Source organism: Callithrix jacchus, chromosome 7 (assembly GCF_049354715.1).
Source record: "Callithrix jacchus isolate 240 chromosome 7, calJac240_pri, whole genome shotgun sequence".
NCBI lineage: Eukaryota > Metazoa > Chordata > Mammalia > Primates > Cebidae > Callithrix > Callithrix jacchus.
Window position 1 is genome coordinate 58,557,531 of NC_133508.1, and position 23,215 is coordinate 58,580,745.

General features: G+C 47.4%; 1 protein-coding gene, 1 non-coding gene and 1 pseudogene across 12 annotated transcripts in view; 2 read left to right on the top strand and 1 right to left on the bottom strand.

Moving 5' to 3' along the window:
* The window catches only part of USP48 (ubiquitin specific peptidase 48), a 104,428-nt gene extending 96,650 nt beyond the window's left edge, over nucleotides 1–7,778 (bottom strand). For all 11 annotated transcript variants that reach the window (XR_001912688.4, XR_013519850.1, XM_078330682.1 and 8 more), the window contains exon 1: nucleotides 7,435–7,778. Coding sequence is in view for 7 of the 11 variants with exons in the window: in XM_078330682.1 (XP_078186808.1) it covers nucleotides 7,435–7,568 (134 nt within the window). In the remaining 4 variants the exon portion in view is untranslated. The remainder of the gene's footprint in view (nucleotides 1–7,434) is intronic.
* A 2,348-nt stretch (nucleotides 7,779–10,126) lies between these two features.
* On the top strand, nucleotides 10,127–10,542 carry LOC144576945 (small ribosomal subunit protein eS27-like pseudogene; annotated as a pseudogene).
* Nucleotides 10,543–22,625: 12,083 nt separating this feature from the next.
* On the top strand, nucleotides 22,626–22,766 carry LOC118143277 (U4 spliceosomal RNA). The gene has a single exon (XR_004727513.1). It is a non-coding gene; the product is annotated as a U4 spliceosomal RNA (small nuclear RNA).
* Nucleotides 22,767–23,215: the final 449 nt, after the last annotated feature.

Below are 23,215 nucleotides of genomic sequence, written 5' to 3' on the forward strand. Positions count from 1 at the left end.
AATCAAGAGATCGAGACCATCCTGGTCAACAAGGTGAAACCCTGTCTCTACCAAAAATATAAAATTGGCTGGGCACGGTGGTGCACGCCTATAGTCCCAGCTACTTGGGAGGCTGAGGCAGGAGAATTGCTTGAACCCAGGAGGCGGAGGTTGCGGTGAGCTGAGATTGTGCCATTGCACTCCAATCTGGGTAACAACAGCAAAACTCCGTCTCAAAAAAAAAAAAAAAAAGACCAGCCTGGGCAACATAGCAAGACCCCATCGCTACAAAAAACTACCAAAAATATTTGCTGGGTGTGGTGGTACATACCTGCAGTCATAACTTACTAGCGATGCTGAGGAAGAAGGATCGCTTGAGCTCAGGAGTTTAAGGCTGCAGTGAGCTACGATCCCACCACTGCACTCCAGCCTGGGCAACAAAGCAAGGCTCTGCTTTGTTAACAATAATAATAATAAATTGGACTACACCAAAATTAAAAGATTTTGTACTGATGGCCGGGCGCGGTGGCTCAAGCCTGTAATCCCAGCACTTTGGGAGGCCGAGGCGGGTGGATCACAAGGTCGAGAGATCGAGACCAACCTGGTCAACATGGTGAAACCCCGTCTCTACTAAAAATACAAAAAATTAGCTGGGCATGGTGGCGCGTGCCTGTTTTAAAAATTTAAAAAAAAAAAAAAAAAAAAGATTTTGTACTGAAAATGATACCAATAAAATGAAAAGCAGAATTAGAAAAAAATATTTGCAAATCGTAAATCTAATAAGCGACTTATATGCAGTATATATAAAGAAGACAACTCGGCGGGGCTCAGTGGCTCATGCCTGTAACCCTACAACTTTGGGAGGCGGAGGTGGGTATATCGTGAGAGGTCAGGAGTTTGAGACCAGCCTGGCCACCATGGTGAAACCCTGTCTCTACTAAAAATACAAAAATAATTAGCTGGGCATGGGGCAGGGGGTGCCTGTAGTCCCAGCTACTCAGGAGGCTAAGGCAGGACAATCACTTGAACCTGGGAGGCAGAGGTTGCAGTGAGCTGAGATTGTGCCACTGCACTCCAGCCTGGGTGACAGAGCAAGACTTCATCTCAAAAAAAAAAAAAAAAACCCAAAGTCAAAGTCAATAATAAAAAGACAACTCAATTAAAAGCTTGCAAAGGATTTAAAGTTATTTCTCCCAAAAAGATATATGAATGGTCAGTAAGTACACAAAAAGATGTTCAACACTATTAGTCATCAGTGAAATACAAATCAAAACACAAGAAACCACTTCACACCCACTAGGATGGCTATAAGAAAAAAGGCAGTGACAAGTGTAAGCATGTGGAACAATTGGAATGCTTATACATTGCTTGTGAAGATGTAAAATACTGCAGCCACTTTGGAAAGCAACCTGATAGTTTCTCAAAATATTAAACACAGAAGCTGAGGCAGGAAGATCAACTGAGCCCAGGAGTTCAAGGACAGCCGACGCAACATAGCAAGACCCCCATCTTAAAAAAAAAGGCTTGGCATGGTGGCTCATGCCTATAATTCCAGCACCTTGGGAGGCAGAGGCCAATGGATCATCACAAGGTTGGGAGAGAGAGACCACCCTGGCTAATACAGTGAAACCTCATCTCTACCAAAAATACAAAAGCTTAAGCCAGGCACGGTGGTACGTGCCTGTTGGCACGTGTTCCCAGGTACTCGGGAAGCGGAGGCAGGAGGTGGAGGTCACAGTGAGCTGAAATCATGCTACTGCACTCAAGCCTGGGCAACAGAGTGAGACTTCATCTCAAAAAAAAAAAAAAAAAAGGCCATGAGCAGTGTTTCATTCCTGCAACCTCAGCATTTTGGGAGGCCAAGGCGGGAAGAACACTTGAAGACAAAAGTTCAAGACCAGCCTAGCCACCCAAGCAGGACTCCATTTCTACAAAAATAAATTTTTTTAATTAGCCAGCTGTGGTGGCATGTGCCTGTAATGGCAGGAGGCTGAGGCATGAGGACTGCTTGAGCCCAGGAGTTGAAGGCTATAGTGAGCTATGATTGTACTGCAATCCAGTCTGGGTGACAGAGTGAGACTTTAAAAAAAATGAGTAACGCCTGTAATCCAAGCATTTTGGAGGCCAAGGCAGGCGGATCACCTGAGGTCAGGAGTTCAAGACCAGCCTGACCAACATGGTGAAACCCCGTCTTTTAAAAAATTTTTTAATTAAATAAATAAATAAATAAATAAAAGTTAAAAGTTACCACATAAACCAACAATCCCATTTCTAGGTCTATACCCAAGAGAAATAAAAACAAATGCCCACACACAGAATACTACATAAATGTTCATAGCAGATTATTTATAATAAGCAAAAAGTAGAAACAACCCAAATGTCTATCAACAGATGAATGCTAAAAAATGTGGTAGATACAGTTACGATGGCATATTATTCATCAATAAAAAGAAGAGGCAACAAGCACAGGAAAAGACGCTGAATTCATTAGTCACTAGAAAAATGCAAATCAAAACCACAAAGATATATCACACTTCACACCCAACTAGGAGGGCCTAATCAGAAAAACAGGAAATAGTGCGTGTTTATGAGTATGAAAATGCATTTGAACCCTAATACATCACTGGTGGGAATGTAAATTGATACAACCATGGTGGAAAAGTTTCACGGTTCAGTAAGTTAAACACAGAATTAACTGTGTATGACCCAGCAAGTCCACTCCCAGGTAAAAAACTGAAATCAGGTGTTCCAACAAAAACTCGTATGCCGGCCATGCACGGTGGCTCAAACCTGTAATCTCAGCACTTTGGGAGGTGGAGGCAGGCGGATCATGAGGTCAGGAGTTTAAGACCAGCCTGGCCAACATAGTGAAAGCCCGTCTCTACTAAAATACAAAAATTTAGCTGGGTGTGGTGGGTGCCTGTAATCCCAGCTACTTGGGAGGCTGACCCAGAATTGCTTGAACCCGGGAGTCAGAGGTGGCAGTGCGCCAAGACAGCAACATTGCACTCCAGCCCGGGGAACAGTGTAAGATTCCATCTCAAAAACAAAACAAAAAATTAGTGGGGCAACGCAGCGGGAGCCTGTAATCGCAGCTACTCGGGAGGCTGAGGTACGAGAACTGCTTGGACCCAGGAGGCAGAGGTTGCAGTGAACGGAAATTGTGTTACTGCACTCCAGCCTGGGCAACAGAGTGAGACCTTGTCTCAAAAAAAAAAAAAAAAAAAAAATGGCCGGTGCTGTGACTCACACCTGTAATCTCAGCACTTTGGGAGGTCAAGGTGGACAGATCACCTGAGGTCAGGAGTTCAAGACCAGAGCAGCCTGGCCAACATGGTGAAATCCCTGTCTCTACTAAAAATATAAAAATTAGCCTGGCATGGTGGCGGGTGCCTATAATCCCAGGTACTCAGGAAGCGGAGGCAGGATAATTGCTTGAACCCAGGAGGTGAAGTTTGCAGTGAGCTGAGATTGCGCCACTACACTCCAGCCTGGGTGACAGACCTAGACTCCATCTCAAAATGAAAAAAAAAAATCTTGGATATGAATTTTGCAATTGCAGCTTAAAACTCATAGTCACTATGACATTCCCTTTATCTCTACTTTTTTTTTTTTTTTTTTTTGAGACAGAGGCTTGCTCTATCACCAGGCTGGAATGCAGTGGCGCGATCCCGACTTCACTGCAACCTCTGTTTTCTGGTTTTTTTTTTGAGACGGAGTCTCGTTCTTGTTACCCAGGCTGGAGTGCAATGGCGTGATCTCGGCACACCGCAACCTCCGCCTCCTGGGTTCAGGCAATACTCCTGCCTCAGCCTCCTGAGTAGCTGGGATTACAGGCACACACCACCATGCCCAGCTAATTTTTTGTATTTTTAGTAGAGATGGGGTGAGTTTCACCATGTTGACCAGGATGGTCTCGATCTCTTGACCTCGTGATCCACCCGCCTCGGCCTCCCAAAGTGCTGGGATTACAGGCGTGAGCCACCGCGCCCAGCCTGAGAGCAATTGTTTTCCGATTTGAAGCAATTCTTCTGCCTCAGGCTCCCGAGTAGCTGGGACTACAGGCACACACCACCATGCCTGGCTAATTTTTGTGTATTTTTAGTGAAATGGGTTTCACCATGTTGGCCAGGATGGTCTCAATCTCTTGACCTTGTGATCCGCCTGCCTCAGCCTCCCAAAATGCTGGGATTACAGGCGTGAGCCACTGCACCCAACCTATCTCTACTCTTTTACTTCCGTTAAAGTCAGAACTAGGCCAGGCACAGTGGCTCACCCCTGTAATCCCAGCACTTTGGAAGGCCGAAGCTGGTGGATCACTTGAGGTCAGGAGTTCCAGACCAGCCTAGCCAACAGGGAAAAGCCCCATCTCTACCAAAAATACAAAAATTAGTCGGGTGTGGTGACAGGCACCTGTAATCCCAGCTACTCAGGAGGCTGAGGAAGGAGAATCGCTTGAATTCGGGAGGGAGAGGTTGCAGTGAGCTGAGATCGTGCCACTGCACTCTAGTTTGGGTGACAGAGTGATACTGTCTCAAAAAATAATATAAAATAAAATCCATCTTCCAACTAGCAGGGCACATTCCTTGCCAGTCACGACTGGTGATCATGAGACGTTTCCGGCTAAGGAAGCGGTGTAGTATGCCTGCAAGGGCAAACTCCTATGACAGCAGGATGTCCGGATGTCCTGATATCACATAACAATATCTGTTTTTAAGATAGTTATAGTCGGCCAGGCACAGTGGCTCATGCCTGTAATCTCAGCACTTTGGGAGGCTGAGGTGGGTGGATCACCTAAGGTTAAGCATTCGAGACCAGCCTGACCAACATGGAGAAACCCTGTCTCTACTAAAAATACCACAATTAGCTAGGCGTCGGGGCACATGCCTGTAATACCAGCTACTTGGGAGGCTGAGCCAGGAGAACTGCTTGAACCTGGGAGATGAAGGTGGCGGTAAGTCGAGGTCGTGCCATTACACTCCAGCCTGGGCAACAAGAGCAAAAACACCATCTCAAAAAAATAAATAAATAAAAGAGAGTTATAGTCATACTTTGATGTATTTCCGCACTAAAACACCAAGGATAATTTTCTTTTCTTTCTTTTTTTTTTGAAATAGAGTTTCACTCTTGTTACCCAGGCTGGAGTGCAATGGCGCGATCTCGGCTCACCGCAACCTCCGCCTCCTGGGTTCAGGCAATTCTCCTGCCTCAGCCTCCTGAGTAGCTGGGATTACAGGCACACGCCACCATGTCCAGCTAATTTTTTGTATTTTTAGTAGAGACGGGGTTTCACCATGTTGACCAGGATGGTCTCGATCGCTTGACCTCGTGATCCACCCGCCTAGGCCTCCCAAAGTGCTGGGATTACAGGCTTGAGCCACCGCGCCTGGCCTGATAATTTTCTTTAAATCAACAAAGCACTAAATTTTCTTTTCTTTCTTTTTTTTTTTTTTCATTTTGAGACGAAGTCTTGCTCTTGTTGCCCAGGCTGTAGTCCAATGGTGCCATCTTGGCTCACCACAACCTCCTCCTCTCGGGTTCAAGTGATTCTCCTGCCTCAGCCTCCTGAGTAGCTGGGATTACAGGCGCCCGCCCCCATGCCCAGCTAATTTTTTGTATTTTTAGTAGAGACAGGGTTTCACTATGTTGGTCAGGCTAGTCTCGAACTCCTGACCTCAGGTGATCCACCTGCCTCAACCTCCCAAAGTGCTGGGGTTACAGGCATGAGCCACTGCTCCCGGCCTAAATTTTCTTTTTTAAAAAATATTGTGGCCAGGCGAGGTGGCTCAAGTCTGTAATCCCAACACTTTGGGAGGCCGAGGCAGGCAGATCACCAGGTCGAGAGATCGAGACCATCCTGGCCAACATGGTGAAAACCCCATCTCTACTAAAAATACAAAAATTAGCTGGGTGTGGTGGCATGCACCTGTAGTCCCAGCTACTCGGGAGGCTGAGGCAGGAGAATTACTTGAACCCGGGAGGCAGAGGTTGCAGTGAACCGAGACTGTGCCACTGTACTCCAGCCTGGCGCCTGGCAACAAAGCGAGACTGTGTCTCAAAAATAAATAAATAAAAATAAAAAATACTGTATTTATGGCTGGGCACTGTGGCTCATGCCTACAGCCCCAGCACTTTGGGAAGCAGAGACAGGTGGATCACTCGAGGCCAGGAGTTCAAGACCAGCCTGGCCAAGATGGTGAAATCATGTCTCTAACAAAAATACAAAAAAATCAGCTGAGCATGGTGGCACATGCCTGCAATCCCAGCTACAAAGGAGCTGAGGAGGGAAGATCTCTTGAGCCTGGGAAGTGGAGGCTGCAGTGAGTTGAGTGCCACTGCACTCCAGTCTGGGGCACAGAGTGAGAACTTGTCTCAAAAACCACCAGTTTACCTTATTTGGTTAGTCTATAACCTAATTACGTTGAAAAATTGACTGAAGCTTGATTATTTCTATTATACAGACTTCAGCCATTCCTGAACTTCCTGTTGAAGTCAGAGGTACCCTCCTTGTGAGACAGATACCCAGAGCTTGGACTTATTCGTTTGCTTTACAGAAGCTCCCTAACTTATTTTCACTTTTCAGACTAGTCTTTAAGCTCCAAAGCCAGAGACCGTGACTTCCATTCCTTCTGGATCCCCCGGCAGAATTTCCTAAATGCCTGAACTCCAGAAAGCACTTCCTAAATGCCTGCCGAAAGACGGATACTGAGCATGCCCGGCTTGGCCAAGCCAATTCAACAACATTCTGAAACAAAAACTATATAGTTCCCGCGTTACAAGGTGGAAAAGGGGGAAGAAACGGGAGCAAAGCCTAAGAATTCAACCTACAAGAGGGGGCTAAGGAAAGGCAAGGTTCAAGGGCGGGCACACGTGAAGGACAGCACTTCCACAGCTCAAACTTGGTACTCAGTAAAGTGGTGTCGAACCAGAACGACCAAAGAAGGCTAAAAAAAGAAAAATACTAGATTAACGAGTGAGGGAAGGTCAACAAGGTTGCAGGTTATCGATGACGTAGGCTTGACCACAGTTTTTTTTAAAGCTGCCCGCTCCAAAAATAATACTAAGATGATCAGGCCTTCGGTGTCAACACCAACAAGATACCCTGTGATGCAGCTCACTTCCAAGAAGTTCCTTTTTACAAACGAAAGAGCCATGCTTTGGCCAAGATACCTCAACCATCAACGCTTGCTAAGCTCTCGGCTCCTGCCTTCATCACCACCGCCATCTTCTGGATGGGAACCCAAAACCCTTCCTAAAGGGCTTTCGCCAGCATCACCTCCGCGCAAAGCCCAGGAAAGCTGCGTATCTCAAGTCGCGTAGACAGCGCAAAAGGGGAAACTCCACCTTGCTCAGCTCCGCGCCTTCCAAATGCACGCAAAGGGATGCCGTCTTCCTTCCCCCCACCCCGCCCAGGCTTTCCAAGGTCCGGCGCGAGGCGGGATGCGCGGGCCTCACCTGCACACGCCGCGAATGCATGGCTCCAGCCAGATGCGATAGGCGGTCTCGATGTGCTCCTGCGACACCTCCTCGGGCCGCACCGTCTCCGCCCAGCGCCAGGCCGCCTTCTCCAGCTGCAGCCGCGGGGCCATGGCCTTGGCCGCAGGAACGCCTCCCGAGCCAGGCCGCCGCTGCCGCCGTCTGCACGGCCGTCCCAATGGGCTCCGCCACCTGCCAGCGAGGAGGACCGGGCGCTCCCTCAGGCAGCTGGCCAGTCAATCACCTGTGCACGCCACTGCCGCCGCACCCGCTCGCGCCCGACCCGCACGACCGGCCGCAAAGCGCCGCCGCGGACACCCTACACCCGACACCCCCAGCGCCCGCGGACGTTAAAGGTGGACTCCCCGCTGCGCTGGGCGCATGCGCGTTCCCAGCAGCCTCTGCGCCTCCCGCGCCTTTAACCCGATGGGCTGAGGAAGAGGAAGCGTCCGTCTGAGGCAGTCCTGCCACGTACTCACTGGCGCTGTTGGGAAAGCGTCTCGGCCCCAGTTCAGGGCATCGCCCTGCGTACCACTACTCTAACAAACCCGTGTCTCTAAAGCTATTTCTTGCCTTTGGTACTTCCCTTCTAACCATGAAGGTTTCGTCCGAAAGGCTACTCAACGCACACCATAGGCCCGCCCAGACTGCGGGGCGGGAACTGTTTAGAGTAGGAACCGAGTCGCCAAAAAAGACAGGATCAGTTCTTTGGAGGAAGATTTAACTTGAGCCTAGACCGGTTCCGACCCCCTTTCCCGAGCCCTCTTGATGTCAACGGGACGTTCCGGCCTTTGCCTGAAGTAGGACTACGTGTCCCGGCATGCCTTGCGTCGTGCCACTCACTGCTAGGCATGCCGGGATTTGTAGTCTTGGAGGTGAGAAGGCTCCGTGCGCCGCAGACTGTGCGGGCGGGGTCAGCGGTGCCAGGGTGGAGTTTCTCTGATGAGCAGGATCATGCTGGCTCTTGACTCCCTTTTAAAGACTGTTATCTCTATGCCATGATTTTCTAGTTCCTCTCTAGCTCGGGGTTTAAAAACATTTACTTTCGGCGACTCCTGCCCCAGGACATAAAGAGTAGCTTCATGAGAATTGCTGTGCAAACTCTAAAGAACTCTAAAGTGAGGATATTTAAGAATTTTGCATTTGAATTAGAGCCCTGCCAGAATCTAAGTGCTAATTTCTGACTTAACTGCTTGCCCTGTGGAAAACCTGAGGCTGAATTCTTTAGATAAATATTCACTGAAGACAGGAAGAAAATAAGATGTAGTCCCTGTCCTTGAAGGTGGTTAAGGGAATGAGCGGTAGAAAAGCTAAGATCCCGCCGGGCGCGGTGGCTCACAGCTGTAATCCCAGCACTTTGGGAGGCCGAGGCGGGATCATGAGGCCAGCATATCAAGACCATCCTGGCTAACACGGTGAAACCCTGTCTCTACTAAAAGTACAAAAAATTATCCGGGTGTGGTAGCGCACGCCTGTAATCCCAGCTACTCGGGAGGCTGAGGTCGGAGAATCGCTTGAACCCGGGAGGCCAAGGTTGCAGTGAGCCGAGGTCTCGCCGCTGCACTCCAGCCTGGGCGACAGAGCGAGACTCCGTCAAAAGAAAGAAAGGAAGGAAGGAAGGGAAAGAAGGAAGGAAGGGAAAGAAAGAAGGAAGGAGAATAATATAAAAGAGAAAGGAAGGAAGAGAAAAGAAAGAAGAAGGAAAGAAAAGAGAGAGATCCTTTTCCCTTCCCTGCCTTGGGAGGCTTTGGTGTACTTGAGAAAAGGTTTCCTAGAAGTAATCCCTAAGCGCACCTTTAGCAGATTAGTTGGATTTAGCCAGGATAGAAGAAGGACACCATTCCAGACAAAAGAAATAATGAGGAGCAAAGGCAGCACAGAAGAGAGAAGCTTGGCGTGAGAGGGCCACAATTTCTGAGACAGGGAAAGGTGAGACCTTGCCTTTATTCAAGGGACCCATTGAAGATTTAAAGCTATTGAGTGCTATAATGGAGATTTGCATTCTGTTCTCTTTTTCTTTTCTTTTTTTTAAATTTTTTTTCTTCATATTCTTGGAGTGTAAAAGCTAGAGTGGACATCCCTGGGTGGGCTTGAACCACCAACCTTTCGGTTAACAGCCTAATGCACAATTGCACCACAGAGACACCTGCATTTTGTATAGTGAGGCAAAGAAGACTTTTTATTTTTTTAAGAGACGTTGTTTAGACTGTTGCAGTAATACAGGCCCAAGGAAATGAAGACCTGAACTGAGGCAGTGTAGCAGATATGGTATGGAATTGTTACTGGAAAGGGGTCCCCATCCGGACCCCAGAAGAGGATTCTTGGATCTCGTTCAAGAAAGAATTCAAGGGCCAGGCATGGTGGCTCATGCCTGTAATCCCAGCACTTTTGGAGGCTGAAGTGGGTGGATCACCTGAGGTCAGGAGTTTGAGACCAGCCTGGCCAACATGGCAAAACCCCATCTCTACTAAATGTACAAAAATTTCAAAGGAAGCTGTGAATTGGAGAAGAAAAAAAAAAGAAATAGCTGGGCGTGGTGAGGTGCACCTCTAGTCCCAGCTACTCAGGAGGCTGAGGTGGGAGAATCGCTTGAACCCAGGAGGCAGAGGTTGCAAGTGAGATTGCGATGAGCGAAGATCACGGCACTGCACTCCAGCCTGGGTGACAGAGCAAGACTCTGTCTCAAAAAAATAAAAAACAAGGTTAGTGGTGTTGGCTGAGGTCTGGAAGGGTTAGGCTTGTGAGAGGATCAACATGCCTTTGGCTAGAGATCTACTCCATCCTTCCTTGGAAGAGAAAAAGAAAAAACACAAAAAGAAACGCATTATGCAAATGTAAAGTGTCCAGGTTGCTACAAGATCACCACGGTTTTCAGCCATGCTCAGACAGTGGTTCTTTGTGTGGGTTGTTCAACAGTGTTATGTCAGCCTGCAGGACGAAAGGCCAGACTCACAGAAGGGTGTTCATTTAGAAGAAAGCAACACTAATGATCCAAACAGCTTCATGAATTTGTGTTATCTCACAGAAAACTTTACCATAAGTTCCATAATCCTAATTAATCTACCAAGATAATGTAATTACATTTGGTTTTGTAAGGTGTACAACAGTGATCTCCTATTTTGGTGTCAGTTTTTCAATAAAGTTTTGATTATAGGTAAAAAAACAAACAAACAAACAAAAAGAATTCAAGTCCCTGTGGCAAAATGAAAGCAAGTTTATTAGAGAAATAAACAAAAGAATGGCTACTCTATAGGCAGGGCTGCACATGGGCTGCTCAGCTGCTTATATGTATTGTTACTTCTTTTTTTGAGACAGAGTCTTGCTCTGTTGACCAGGCTGGAGTGCCGTAGTGGGATCAGCTCACTGCAACCTCTGCCTCCCAGGTTCAAGCAATTCTCTTGCCTCAGTCTCCCGAGTAACTGGGATTACAAGCTTTTGCTACCACGCCTGGCTAATTGTTTTGTATTTTTTAGTAGAGACGGGGTTTCACGATGTTGGCTAGGCTGGGTCGAACTCCTGACCTCAGGTGATCCGCCGACCTCAGCCTCTCAGAGTGCTGGATTACAGGTGTGAGCCGTCATGCCTGGTCTCCTCCCATTTTTAGACCATATAGGGTAACTTTCTGACATTGTCATAGCATTTGTAAACTGTCATGGCACTGGTGGTCATGTCTTTTAGCATGCTAATGTATTATAATTAGCATATAATGGGCAGTGAGGACAACCAGGACCAGAGGTCCCTCTCTTAGCCATCTTGGTTTTGGTAGGTTTTGGCCAGCTTCTTTACTGTATCCTGTTTTATCAGCAAGGTCTTTATGGCCTGTGTCTAAGAATGCCTTAACCTCCTGGGAATACAGCCCAGTCAGTCTCAGCCTTATTTTACCCAACCCCTATTCAAGATAGAGTCGCTCTGATTCATAACGCCTTGGACAAAATGAGCAAATAAACCTAAAAGATATTGAGAACATAAACTTGCTACAGCTTGATGATCTGACCTGACCAAAATCTCCTCACCTTTCTGATATGTGACCTGCAAGTCTGGGTCACACCCCTTTCCACAATACCCACAGCTCACTGTGTCATCCTCACTTAGCACATGATGAAATTGTAACTGTCATTCACCATGAAGACACTACTAAGGCCGGGCGTGGTGGCTCACGCCTGTAATCCAAGCACTTTGGAGGCCAAGGCATGTGGATCACCTGAGGTCGGGAGTTCAAGACCAGCCTGACCAACATGGTGAAACCCCATCTTTAAAAAAATATATAATAAAATAATAATAATAAAAGAAAAAAAAAAGAAGACACTACTATTTGGCAGTTTTCTAAATTGGGTAATTACATAGAATTTCTAACAAATGTGATAGAAACTGCAGAAGAATGAGCAGATTTAGAAGGAAGATGATTTCCGCTGTGCGCAGTGGCTCACGTCTATAATCCCAGCATTTTGGGAAGCTCAGGTGGGCAGATCACCTGAGGTTGGGAGTTCAAGACCAGGCTGACCAGCATGGAGAAACCCCATCTCTATTAAAGATACTAAATTAGCTGGGTGCGGTGGCTCAAGCCTGTAATCCCAGCACTTTGGGAGGCCGAGGCGGGTGGATCACAAGGTCAAGAGATCGAGACTATCCAGGTCAACATGGTGAATCCCCGTCTCTACTAAAGATACAAAAAATTAGCTGGGCATGGTGGTGCGTGCCTGTAATCCCAGCTACTTGGGAGGCTGAGGCAGAAGAATTGCCTGAACCCAGGAGGCGGAGGTTGTGGTGAGCCGAGATCACGCCATTGCACTCCAGCCTGGGTAACAAGAGCGAAACTCCGTCTCAAAAAAAAAAAGGTACCAAATTAGCCAGGCATGGTGGTGCATGCCTGTAATCCCAGCTACTCGGGAGAGTGAGGCTGGAGCATCATTTGGCCCCAGGAGGCAGAGGTTGTAGTGAGCCAAGACTATGAGCCAAGATCATGTCATTGCACTCTATTCACTGTAGCCTGGGTAACAAGAGCGAAATTCTGTCTCAAAAAAAAAAGGAAGGTGATTTCAGTTTTGAACATACTGCATTTTGCTGTGTTAGGGACATCCATGTCAGGAAATCAGACATGAGTCTGAATCTTGAGGATATATGTTGCTTCTGCATCATGAGTTTTTCAGTCTCTATTGAATTCATTTGAATTATAGCATTCAAATATGCTATAACTTGGCCACACATGGTGGCTCAGGCCTGTAAAAAAAATTCCAGAATTTTGAGAGGCCAAGGCAGGCAGATTGCTTGCATTCTGGATTTCAAGACCAGCTTGGCAACATGGTGAAACCCTGTCTCCACAAAAATACAAAAATTAGCCAGCTGTGGTGCTATGCACCTGTGGTCCCAGCTACTCAGAAGGCTGAAGTAGAAGGATTGCTTGAGCCCAGGAGGTCAAGGCTGCAGTGAGCTGAGCTCAAGCCACTGTACTCCAGCCTGGGCAACAGAGGGAGACCCTGTCTCAAAAACAAACAAAACCCAAATGTGCTAATTTTCTGTAACTTCGCTTAAGTTTAACAAACCCTCTCTTGACTCCCACATCCCCCTCCAGCTACTGTCCCATTTCTCTTTTTCCCTTTATAGCAAAACTTCTGGAAAGCATTTTCTGTACTCTTCGCCAGTTCTCCTCCTATTCCTACTTAAACCTTCCAAATCAGGATCTTGCCTCTATCACCCACCAAACTGCTCATATGAAGATTGTCAGTGGCCGCCACATTATTAAATGCAATAGTAGGCCGGGCGCGGTGGCTCATGCCTATAATCTCAGCACCTTGGGAGGCCGAGGCGGGTGGATCACGAGGTCAAGAGATCAAGACCATCCTGGTCAACAAGGTGAAACCCCGTCTCTACTAAAAATACAAAAATTAGCTGGGCATGGTGGTGCGCGCCTGTAGTCCCAGCTACTCGGGAGGCTGAGGCAGGAGAATTGCTTGAACCCAGAAGGCGGAGGTTGCGGTGAGCCGAGATCGTGCCATTACACTCCAGTCTGGGTAACAATAGTGAAACTCCATCTCAAAATAAATAAATAAATAAATAAATAAATAAATAAATAAATAAATAAATGCAATAGTAAACTCATACTCTAATTTTACTAAGCCTGTTAGCAGCAATTGATCCAGTTATTCACTTTACCTCTTAGAAACACTTTCTTCTGACTGGGCACCTGATTACAGGTGACTCATGCCTGTAATCCCAGCACTTTGGGAGGCTGAGGCAGGCAGATCATGAGGTCAGGAGTTTGAGGCCAGCCTGGCCAACATAATCAAACTCTGTCTCTACTAAAAATATAAAAATCAGCTGGGTGTGGTGATGGGCGCCTGCAATCCCAGCTACTCAGGATGCTAAGGCAGGAGAATCGCCTGAACCTGGGAGGCAGAGGTTGCAGCAAGCCAAGATTGTGCCATTGCATTCCAGCTTGGGCGACAGTGTGAGACTCCATCCCAAAAGGAAAAAAACAACACTTTCTTTTTTTTTTTTGAGACAGAGTTTCGCTCTTGTTACCCGGGCTGGACTACAACCTCTGCCTCCTGGGTTCAGGCAATTCTCCTGCCTCAGCCTCCTGAGTGAGCTGGGACTACAGGCACACTACCATGCCCAGCTAATTTTTTTGTATTTTTAGTAGACAAGGGGTTTCACCGTGTTGACCAGGATGGTCTCAATCTCTTGACCTCGTGATCCACCTGCCTCGGCCTCCCAAAGTGCTGGGATTACAGGCTTGAGCCATCGCGCCCGGCTAAACACTTTCTTAACTTTCTTAACTCACAAGATGCCTGGTTTTCTCATTACTACTGGCCATGCCTTTCAGTGTCCTTTGCAGCTTCTTTCTCCTCTCTCTAACATGGAAACTTGGGTTACCTCGGGTTCAGTCCTTTGGACCTCCCTTTAACTCTGTTTACTCCTTGGGTGATCTCATCTCCTCCTGCTGTGTGTGGATGATACCCAAACTCACATCTCCAGACCTGGCCTAACTTCTAAATGCCAGATTTATATATCCTGCTGTTTCCTTGGCATCTCCAGTGTGCAATAGATATCTCACATTTTACAGGGCCAAATGTATTCCTATTCTACCCCAACCTCCCCTCTCCTCACATGTCCTTCCATCCAAAAGACAGTAATCTTTTCAGTAGGTGTCAGCCTAGGCAACAGAGGGAGACCCTGTCTCAAAAATCTTGCAGGCAGACTTCTCTCTTTCCCTTACATCTCCATCCAGTCCTGCAAAACCTGTCAGCTGTGCTTTCAAAATATATGTAGAGGCCGGCTGCGGTGGTGCGTGCCTGTAGTCCCAGCTACTCGGGAAACTGAGATGGGAGGATCGCTTGAGCCCAGGAGTTCTGGGCTGTAATGTGCTATGCGGATTGGGTGTCCATACTAAGTCCGGCATCAATATGGTGACCTCCTGGGAACAGGGGCCACCAGGTTGCCTAAGGAGGGTTGAACCAGCCCAGGTCAGAAACAGAGAAGGTCAAAACTCCTCTGCTGCTCAGTAGTGGGATCACACCTGTGAAGAGCCACTGCACTCCAGCCTGGGCAACATAGTGAGACCCCGACCGTCTCTAAAATATATATATATATGTAGAGGCCAGGCACAGTGGCTCAGTAATCCCAGTACTCCCAGCACTTTGGGAGGCTGAGGCATGCCACCACATCCAGCTGACTTCTGTATTTTTGTAGAGTGATCTACAGATCACTTGAGGTCAGGAGTTCAAGAGCAGCCTGGCCAACATAGTGAAAATCCACCTCCACTAAAAACACATTAAAAAATTAGCTGGGTGTGGCAGCATAGGATATGCCTCTGTCTCCAGCCTGGGCAACAGAGCAAGACTCTGTCTTAAAAAAACAAAATGGGCCGGGCACGGTGGCTCAAGCCTGTAATCCCAGCACTTTGGAAGGCCGAGGTGGGTGGATCTGGATCACGAGGTTAAGAGATTAAGACCATCCTGGTCAACATGGTGAAACCCCGTCTCTCCCAAAAATACAAAAAATTAGCTGGGCATGGTGGCGCGTGCCTGTAATCCCAGCTACTCGGGAGGCTGAGGCAGGAGAATTGCCTGAACCCAGGAGGCGGAGGTTGCGGTGAGCCGAGATCGCACCATTGCATTCCAGCCTGGGTAACAAGAGCGAAACTCCGTCTCAAAAAAAAAACAACATTTACAATCTATTTTCTTTGAAGCCTGCTACCTGGAGGCTTCATCTGCATGATAAAACTTTGGCTCCACAACCTCTTATAAATCAGACATTTCTTTCTATTGATAATAACTCTTTTAACCAGTTGCCAATCAGAAACATTTAAAGTTTCCCTATAACCTGGAAGCACCCCCTGCACCCTCCCTCACTTGTACATCTCTGCCTTTCTGGATTTTTTTTTTTTTTTTTTTTGAGATGGAGTTTTGCTCTTGTTGCCCAGGCTAGTGTGCAATGGTGCGATCCTGGCTCACCGTAATCTCTGCCTCCTGGGTTCAAGCGATTCTCCTGCCTCAGCCTCCCAAGTGGCTGGGGCTACAGGCATGTGCCACTACACCGAGTAAATTTATATATATATATATTTTTTTTTTTTTGAGATGGAGTTTCACTCGTTACCCAGGCTGGAGTGCAATGGCGCAGCTCACCGCAACCTCCGTCTCCTGAGTTCAGGCAATTCTCCTGCCTCAGCCTCCTGAGTAGCTAGGATTATAGGCACGCGCCACCGTGCCCAGGTAATTTTTTGTATTTTTAGTAGAGACGGGGTTTCACCATGTTGACCAGGATGGTCTCAATCTCTTGACCTCGTGATCCACCCGCCTCGGCCTCCCAAAGTGCTGGGATTACAGGCGTGAGCCACCGCGCCCGGCCTAAATTTGTATTTTACTAGAGACGAGGTTTCACCATGTTGGGCAGGCTGATCTCAAACTCCTAACCTCGTGACCCGCCCGCCTTGGCCTCCCAAAGTGCTGGGATTACAGGTGTGAGCCACTGCACCCGGCGCCTACCAATGTATATCTTAAAGATATTTGACTGATGTCGCATGTCTCCCTAAAAATGTATAAAACCAAGCTGCGGGCCGGGCGCTGTGGCTCAAGCCTGTAATCCCAGCACTTTGGGAGGGCGAGGTGGGTGGATCACAAGGTCAAGGGATCGAGACCATTCTGGTCAACATGGTGAAACCCCATCTCTACTAGAAATACAAAAAAATTATCTGGGCATGGTGGCAAATGCCTGTAATCCCAGCTACTCAGGAGGCTGAGGCAGGAGAATTGCCTGAACCCAGGAGGCGGAGGTTGCGGTGAGCCGAGATCACGTGCCATTGCACTCCAGCCTGGGTAACAAGAGCGAAACTCCCCAGGTGAAGTGGCGTGTGCCTGTAGTCCTAGATACTCAGAAGCCTGAGGCAGGAGCGTTGCTTGAGCCTGAACATGGAGAAACCCCATGAGAAGTTTGAGGCTGCAGTGAGCAATGGTTTTTTTTTGAGATGGAGTTTCGCTCTTGTTACCCAGACTGGAGTGCAATGGCGCAATCTCGGCTCGGCGCAATCTCGGCTCACCGCAACCTCTGCCTCCTGCGTTCAGGCAATTCTCCTGCCTCAGCCTCCTGAATAGCTGGGATTACAGGCACGCGCCACCATGCCCAGCTAATTTTTGTATTTTTAGTAAAGACGTGGTTTCACCGCGTTGAGCAGAATGGCCTGATCTCTTGACCTCGTGATCCATCCGCCTCGACCTCCCAAAGTGCTGGGATTACAGGCATGAGCCACCATGCCTGGCCCAAGCAATGGTTTTACCACTGCACTCCAGTGTGGGGCAACAGAGAAAAATCCAATCTCTCTCTCTTTTTTTAAAATTATTAGAGATAGGATGTCACCATGTTGGTCAGGAGGCTGGTCTCAAACTCCTGACCTCCTGATCTGCCCACGTCGGCCTCCCAAAGTGTTGGGATTATAAGCGTGAGCCGCTGAGCCTGGCCCTTTTTTTCTTTTTTTTTTTGAGGTGGGGTCTTGCTCTGTTGCCCAGGCTGGAGTGCAGTGGCACCATCTCCGCTCACTGCAATCTCCGCCTCCCAGGTTCAAGCAATTCTCCTGCCTCAGCCTTCCGAGCACAGGTGTGTGCCACTATGCCCAGCTAATTTTTGTATTTTTAGTAGAAGTGGGGTTTCACCATGTTGGCCAGGCTGGTCTTGAACTCCTGACCTCAGGTGATCTGCCCACCTCAGCCTCCCAAAGTGCAGGGATTACAGGCATGTACCACCATGCCTGGCTAATTTTTGTGTGTTTAGTAGAGATGGGACTTTGCCATGTTAGCCAGGCTGGTCTTGAACTCCTGACCTCAGGTGATCCTCCTGCCTCAGCCTCCCAAACTGTTGGCGATTACAGGCGCGAGCCACTGTGTGTGGCCCATTTTTATTTATTTTATTCTTTTTTTTGAGATGACATCTCAAAAAAACGTTGCCCAGGATGTAGTGCAGTGGCATGATCTTGGCTCACTGTAACCTCTGCCTCTCGAGTTCAAGCTGATTCTCCTGCTTCAGCCTCCTGAGTAGCTGGGATTACAGGGGCATGCCACCATGCCTGGCTAATTTTTTTTTTTTTTAAGTACACTTTACATTTTATTTTCTCCAGAGAATCGTTGTCTTCAGTCTTTTAAGGACTCTTTACATGGGTTTTGGTGGGGTTATGGGGCAGCACCCATAGGTCTAAATCAGGGTGGGTGTTCGGTCATTGCGGGCTTCACCAGATCCATTCCTGACTACTTTGCTGCGAATTGCACAACTCACACAGTAATGTAGCTTCACACAGAGCTTGGGAAGCACATAGGCATCGAAGACGCTCGCTTCAGAAATGTTCCCGGCTGCTGTGGCCTCCACTATATTTCGAATGATGAATTTCCTGATGGCCTTGTCCTTGGGCATGCACCGGACACAGTTTGTGCAGCAAGTGGGCTGCACGTGGCCATGGCCCTTTTTGGCACCACCGTTGTGTCTTCTTTTCTTTGTCATCTTGGAGGCAGGAGCCAGAGAGCTAATTTTTGTGTTTTTTTTTTTGGTAGAGACAGGGTTTTACCATGTTGGTCAGGCTAGTCTTAAACTCCTGACTTCATGATCCATCTGCCTTGGCCTCCCAAAGTGCTGGGATTACAGGCATGAGCCACCTCGCATGGCCTTTTTTTTTTGCGATGGAGTTACATTCTTGTTGTTCAGGGTGGAGTGCACTGGCTCACTGCAACCTCCACCTCCAGGGTTCAAGCGATTCTCCTGCCTCAGCCTCCTGAGTAGCTGGGATTACAGGCATGCACCACCATGCCCAGCTAATTTTGTATTTTTAGTAGAACTGGGGTTTCTCCATATTGGTCTTCATTTTTTATTAACTTTTTGAGACGGAGTCTTGCTCTGTCACCCAGGCTGGAGGGCAGTGGTGCCATCCCCGCCCACTGCAACCTCTGCTTCCTGGGTTCAAGCATTTCTCTGCCTCAGCCTCCCTAGTAGCTGGGTATACAGGTCTGTGCCACCACACCTGGCTAATTTTTGTAATTTTAGTAGAGACAGGGTTTCACCTATGTTCTCCAGGCTAGTCTTGTATCCCTGACCTTGTGATTCACCCGCCTCAGCCTCCCAAAGTGCTGGGATTACAGGCATGATCCACTGCGTCTGGCCTATTTATTTTTTTGGACGGAGTCTTACTCTCACCCAGGTTAGAATGTAATGGCACAATCACATCTCACTGCAGGCTCAACCTCTGCAAGCTTGGATGATCCTCCCATCTCAGGTTGGGTATTTTTAGTAGACATAGGATTTCGCCACATTGCCCAGGCTGGTCTCAAACTCCTGGGTTCAAGTGATCTACCTGACTTAGCCTCCCAAAGTGCTAGGATAACAGGTATGAGTCACCGTGCTCCACCCCTTTATGGTAAATTTACTCAAAGAATTATCTATCCCAGCATTTTTCAATAGAAATATTAACCACATATCTAGTAATTTTTAAATTTTCTTTTTCTTTCTTTTTTTTTTTTTTTTTTTTTTGAGACGGAGTTTGCACTCTTGTTACCCAGGCTGAAGTGCAATGGCGCGATCTCGGCTCACCGCAACCTCCGCCTCCTGGGTTCAGGCAATTCTCCTGCCTCAGCCTCCTGAGTAACTGGGATTACAGGCACGTGCCACCATGCCCAGCTAATTTTTTGTATTTTTAGTAGAGATGGGGTTTCACCATGTTGACCAGGATGGTCTTGATCTCTTGACCTCGTGATCCACCCGCCTCGGCCTCCCAAAGTGCTGGGATTACAGGCTTGAGCCACCGCGCCTGGCCTCTCTTTCCTTCTTTCTTTATTCTTTTTTTTGATGGAGTCTTGCTCTATCACCCAGGCAGGGGTGCAATGGCACAATCTTGGCTCACTGTGGTCTCCACCTCCTAGGTTCAAGCAATTCTCTGCCTCAGCCTCCTGAGTACCTGAGATTACAGGTGTGTGCTAGCACACCTGGCTAATTTTTGTAATTTTAGTAGAGACAGGGTTTCACTCGTGTTCACCAGGGGTTAGTCTTGAACCGCTGACCTCATGATCCACCTGCCTCAGCTCCCAAAGTGCTGGGATTACAGGTGTGAGCCACTGTGCCTGGGCTTTTTTGTTTTTTTGAGACAGTCTCAATCTCTCACCCAGGCTGGAGTACAGTGGTATGATATCAGCTTACTGCAAAACTCCACCTCCCAGGCTCAAGGCCACTTCAGCCTTTCCAGTAGCTGAGACTACAGGCATGTGCCACCACACATGGCTAGTTTTTAAATTTTTTTGCAGAGATGAGATCTCTCTATATTGCCCAGGCTGGTCTCTAACTCTTGGGATCAAGCGACCTTCACGCTTTGGTTTCTCAAAGTACTAAGATTACAGGCATGAGCCACCACATCTAGCCAGTTTTTTTCACAGTGTCACCTAGGCTGAGGCAGGAGGGTTGCTTGAGCCTAGAAGTTTGAGACTCACTGCAGCCTCAGTCTCTTCAGGCTTGGGTGATCCTCCCACCCCAGCCTCCTGAATAGCTGGGACTACAAGCATACACCACCATGCCCAACTAATTTTTGTATTTTTTTTTTTTGAGACGGAGTTTTACTCTTGTTACCCAGGCTGGAGTACAATGGCGCGATCTCGGCTCACCGCAACCTCTGTCTCCTGGGTTCAAGCAATTCTCCTGCCTTAGCCTCCCGAGTAGCTGGGACAACAGGCATGTGCCACCATGACCAGCTAATTTTTGTATTTTTAGTAGAGACGGGGTTTCACCATGTTGACCAGGATGGTCTTGATGTCTTGACCTCATGATCCACCTATCTCGGCCTCCCAAAGTGCTGGGATTATAGGCGTGAGCCACCACACCCGGCCTGTATTTTTTTTTTTTAGTAGAGAAGTTTCATCTTGTTGCCCAGGCTGGTCTTAAACTCTGGGCTCAAGCAAACCAGCCAATTTTTATTTTCCTAGTTAACTACTTTTTAAAAAGTCCAAAGAAACAAGTGAAATTAATTTAATATCTTTAACGTGGCTGCGTGTGGTGGCTCATGCCTATAATCCTAGCACTTTGAGAGGCCAAGGCAGTTGGATTGCTTAAGCCCAGGAGTTCAAGACCAGCATGGTGAAATGTTCAAGGCAACATGGCAAAACACTGTCTCTCTACAAGAAATACAAAAGTTACTTGGTTGTGGTGGCGTGCACTTATGGTCCCAGCTACTCGGGAGAGTGAAGTGGGAGGATCACTTGAGCCTGGGAGACAGGTTGCAGTGAGCTGAGATCGCACCACTGCACTCCAGCCTGGGTGACAGAGTGAGACCCTAGCTCAAAAAAAAAAAAAAAAAGAAAGAAAAAAATCTTTAGTATATTCAGAACATTTACATTTACACAGGTAATCTTTTCAATATTATAAAAAGATGAATGAGATATTCTATATTTTTCAACACTAAGCTTTGGAACTCTGGTGTGTATTTTGCACTTACAGCTCAGTTCATGGGAGTCACGTTTCAAGTGCTCAATAGCCACATATGGCAAGTGGCTACCCAAGTAGATGGCACAGGTCTACACTCTTTACACTTCCTCATCTGCTATGAACTCAACCAACTCTAGTCTGGCGTACGACCTTGTCACTCCCCTACAGTTCCTTTATCAAAGTTACTATGACTTCCATGTTAACCAGATTCAGTGGTCTTCTCTCTGGCCTCAGCTCTCTGCAGTCAACAGCACAGATGACCATTCCTGCCATCTTGAAATGTCCCTCTTGATTCTCTACCTCCTTCAGCGGCTGCTCCTTCTGACAGAATTTTTCTCAGCCACTTTTGCCAGTCAGAGACCTCTGACTGGTGATGTCCCTGCCTGGACCTTGCTTGGCCTTGGGCCTGCCTCAGGAGTTGCCCCACCCATTTGGTCACCAGACCACCCAGGGCTTGTGCTCAGCCTTTTGCACAGGACTAACTCCAGCCCACTTGCTCCAACCTGTGTTTGGTGGTTTTCAAGCTCTTGTCCCACATCCAAGAAGAATGAGGTTACACTGATAAGTGAAACATGAGAAGGATGGAGAATAATTTTATTGAGTGATAAAACAGCTTTTAGTGGAGAGGGGACGAGAGGGTAGTCAACTGCTTGGAGTTGGGTGGTTTCTCCCCCAGTGTGGCTGAGTACAGGGCTTTTATGGGTTCAGAATAGGTGAGTGCATGCTGATTGGTTTGTGAGTATGCAAAAAAAGTTAAAGGCACCAGTCAAAGGTAGGCATGACAGTATAAAACTAATTAGGGAAGGGTAGGTATATGTGAAATAGGTGAAGGGTAGAGATCAATCAGGAAAGCTTGCCAAACGGGAAGACAGGTTCTCAATCTGCTCCGTGGATTTCACTTAGAGCTTGGCTTTCAGCCTTTAGACTGGCTTTGGCTTGGAGGTGGGGTTTTACCAGAGACCCACCCCTATCTGCCTCGACTTTCATCTGCCTCCTGCCTCCGTAACTCTCAATCTTCTTTGGTGCCTCTTCCTATACTGGTTTTCCAAATGCTGGAGTTTTTCTAGACTTTGTCCTGGGCCCTGTTTTTTATCAGTTGATTTTTAAATTTAATTAAATGAATTAGTTAATTAATTAATTTTTTCAGCAGAGTCTCGGTCTGTCACCCAGGCTGGAATGCAATGGCAAAAGCGAGACGGTCTAGAAAAAGAAAATAAAAAATAAAAACAAGCCTTGAGCAGTGGCAGTATCATAGCCAATGAGGTTTATCCGAGGCATGATTATTGCTAATTGAAAACTTTTCCCAATACCCCACCATGATGCCTTGAAAAATAGTCAGCATTGGCAATTTTTGACAGTCTCTACGGAGACTGAATTAAAAACAACAAAATAAATAAGTAAATAAAAATAAAAACACACGAGGTCAGGAGATTGAGACCATCCTGGCTAACACAGTGAAACCCCATCTCTACTAAAAATATTTTTAAAAAAATAGCCGGGCGCGGTGGCTCACGCCTGTAATCCTAGCACTTTGGGAGGCTGAGGTAAGTGGATCGCCTGAGGTCAGGAGTTCAAGACCAGCCTGGCCATCATGGTAAAACCCCATCTTAAAAAAAAAAAAAAAAAAAAAAATAGCCAGGCGTGGTGGCATGTGCCTGTAGTCCCAGCTACTTGGGAGGCTGAGGTTGCAGTGAGCCAAGATTGTGCTACTGCACTCCAGCCTGGGCAACAGAGTGACTTCATCTCAAAAAAAAAAAAAAAAAATATATATATATATATAAATTTAAAATATGATTTTTTTTTTTTGAGACAGGGCCCT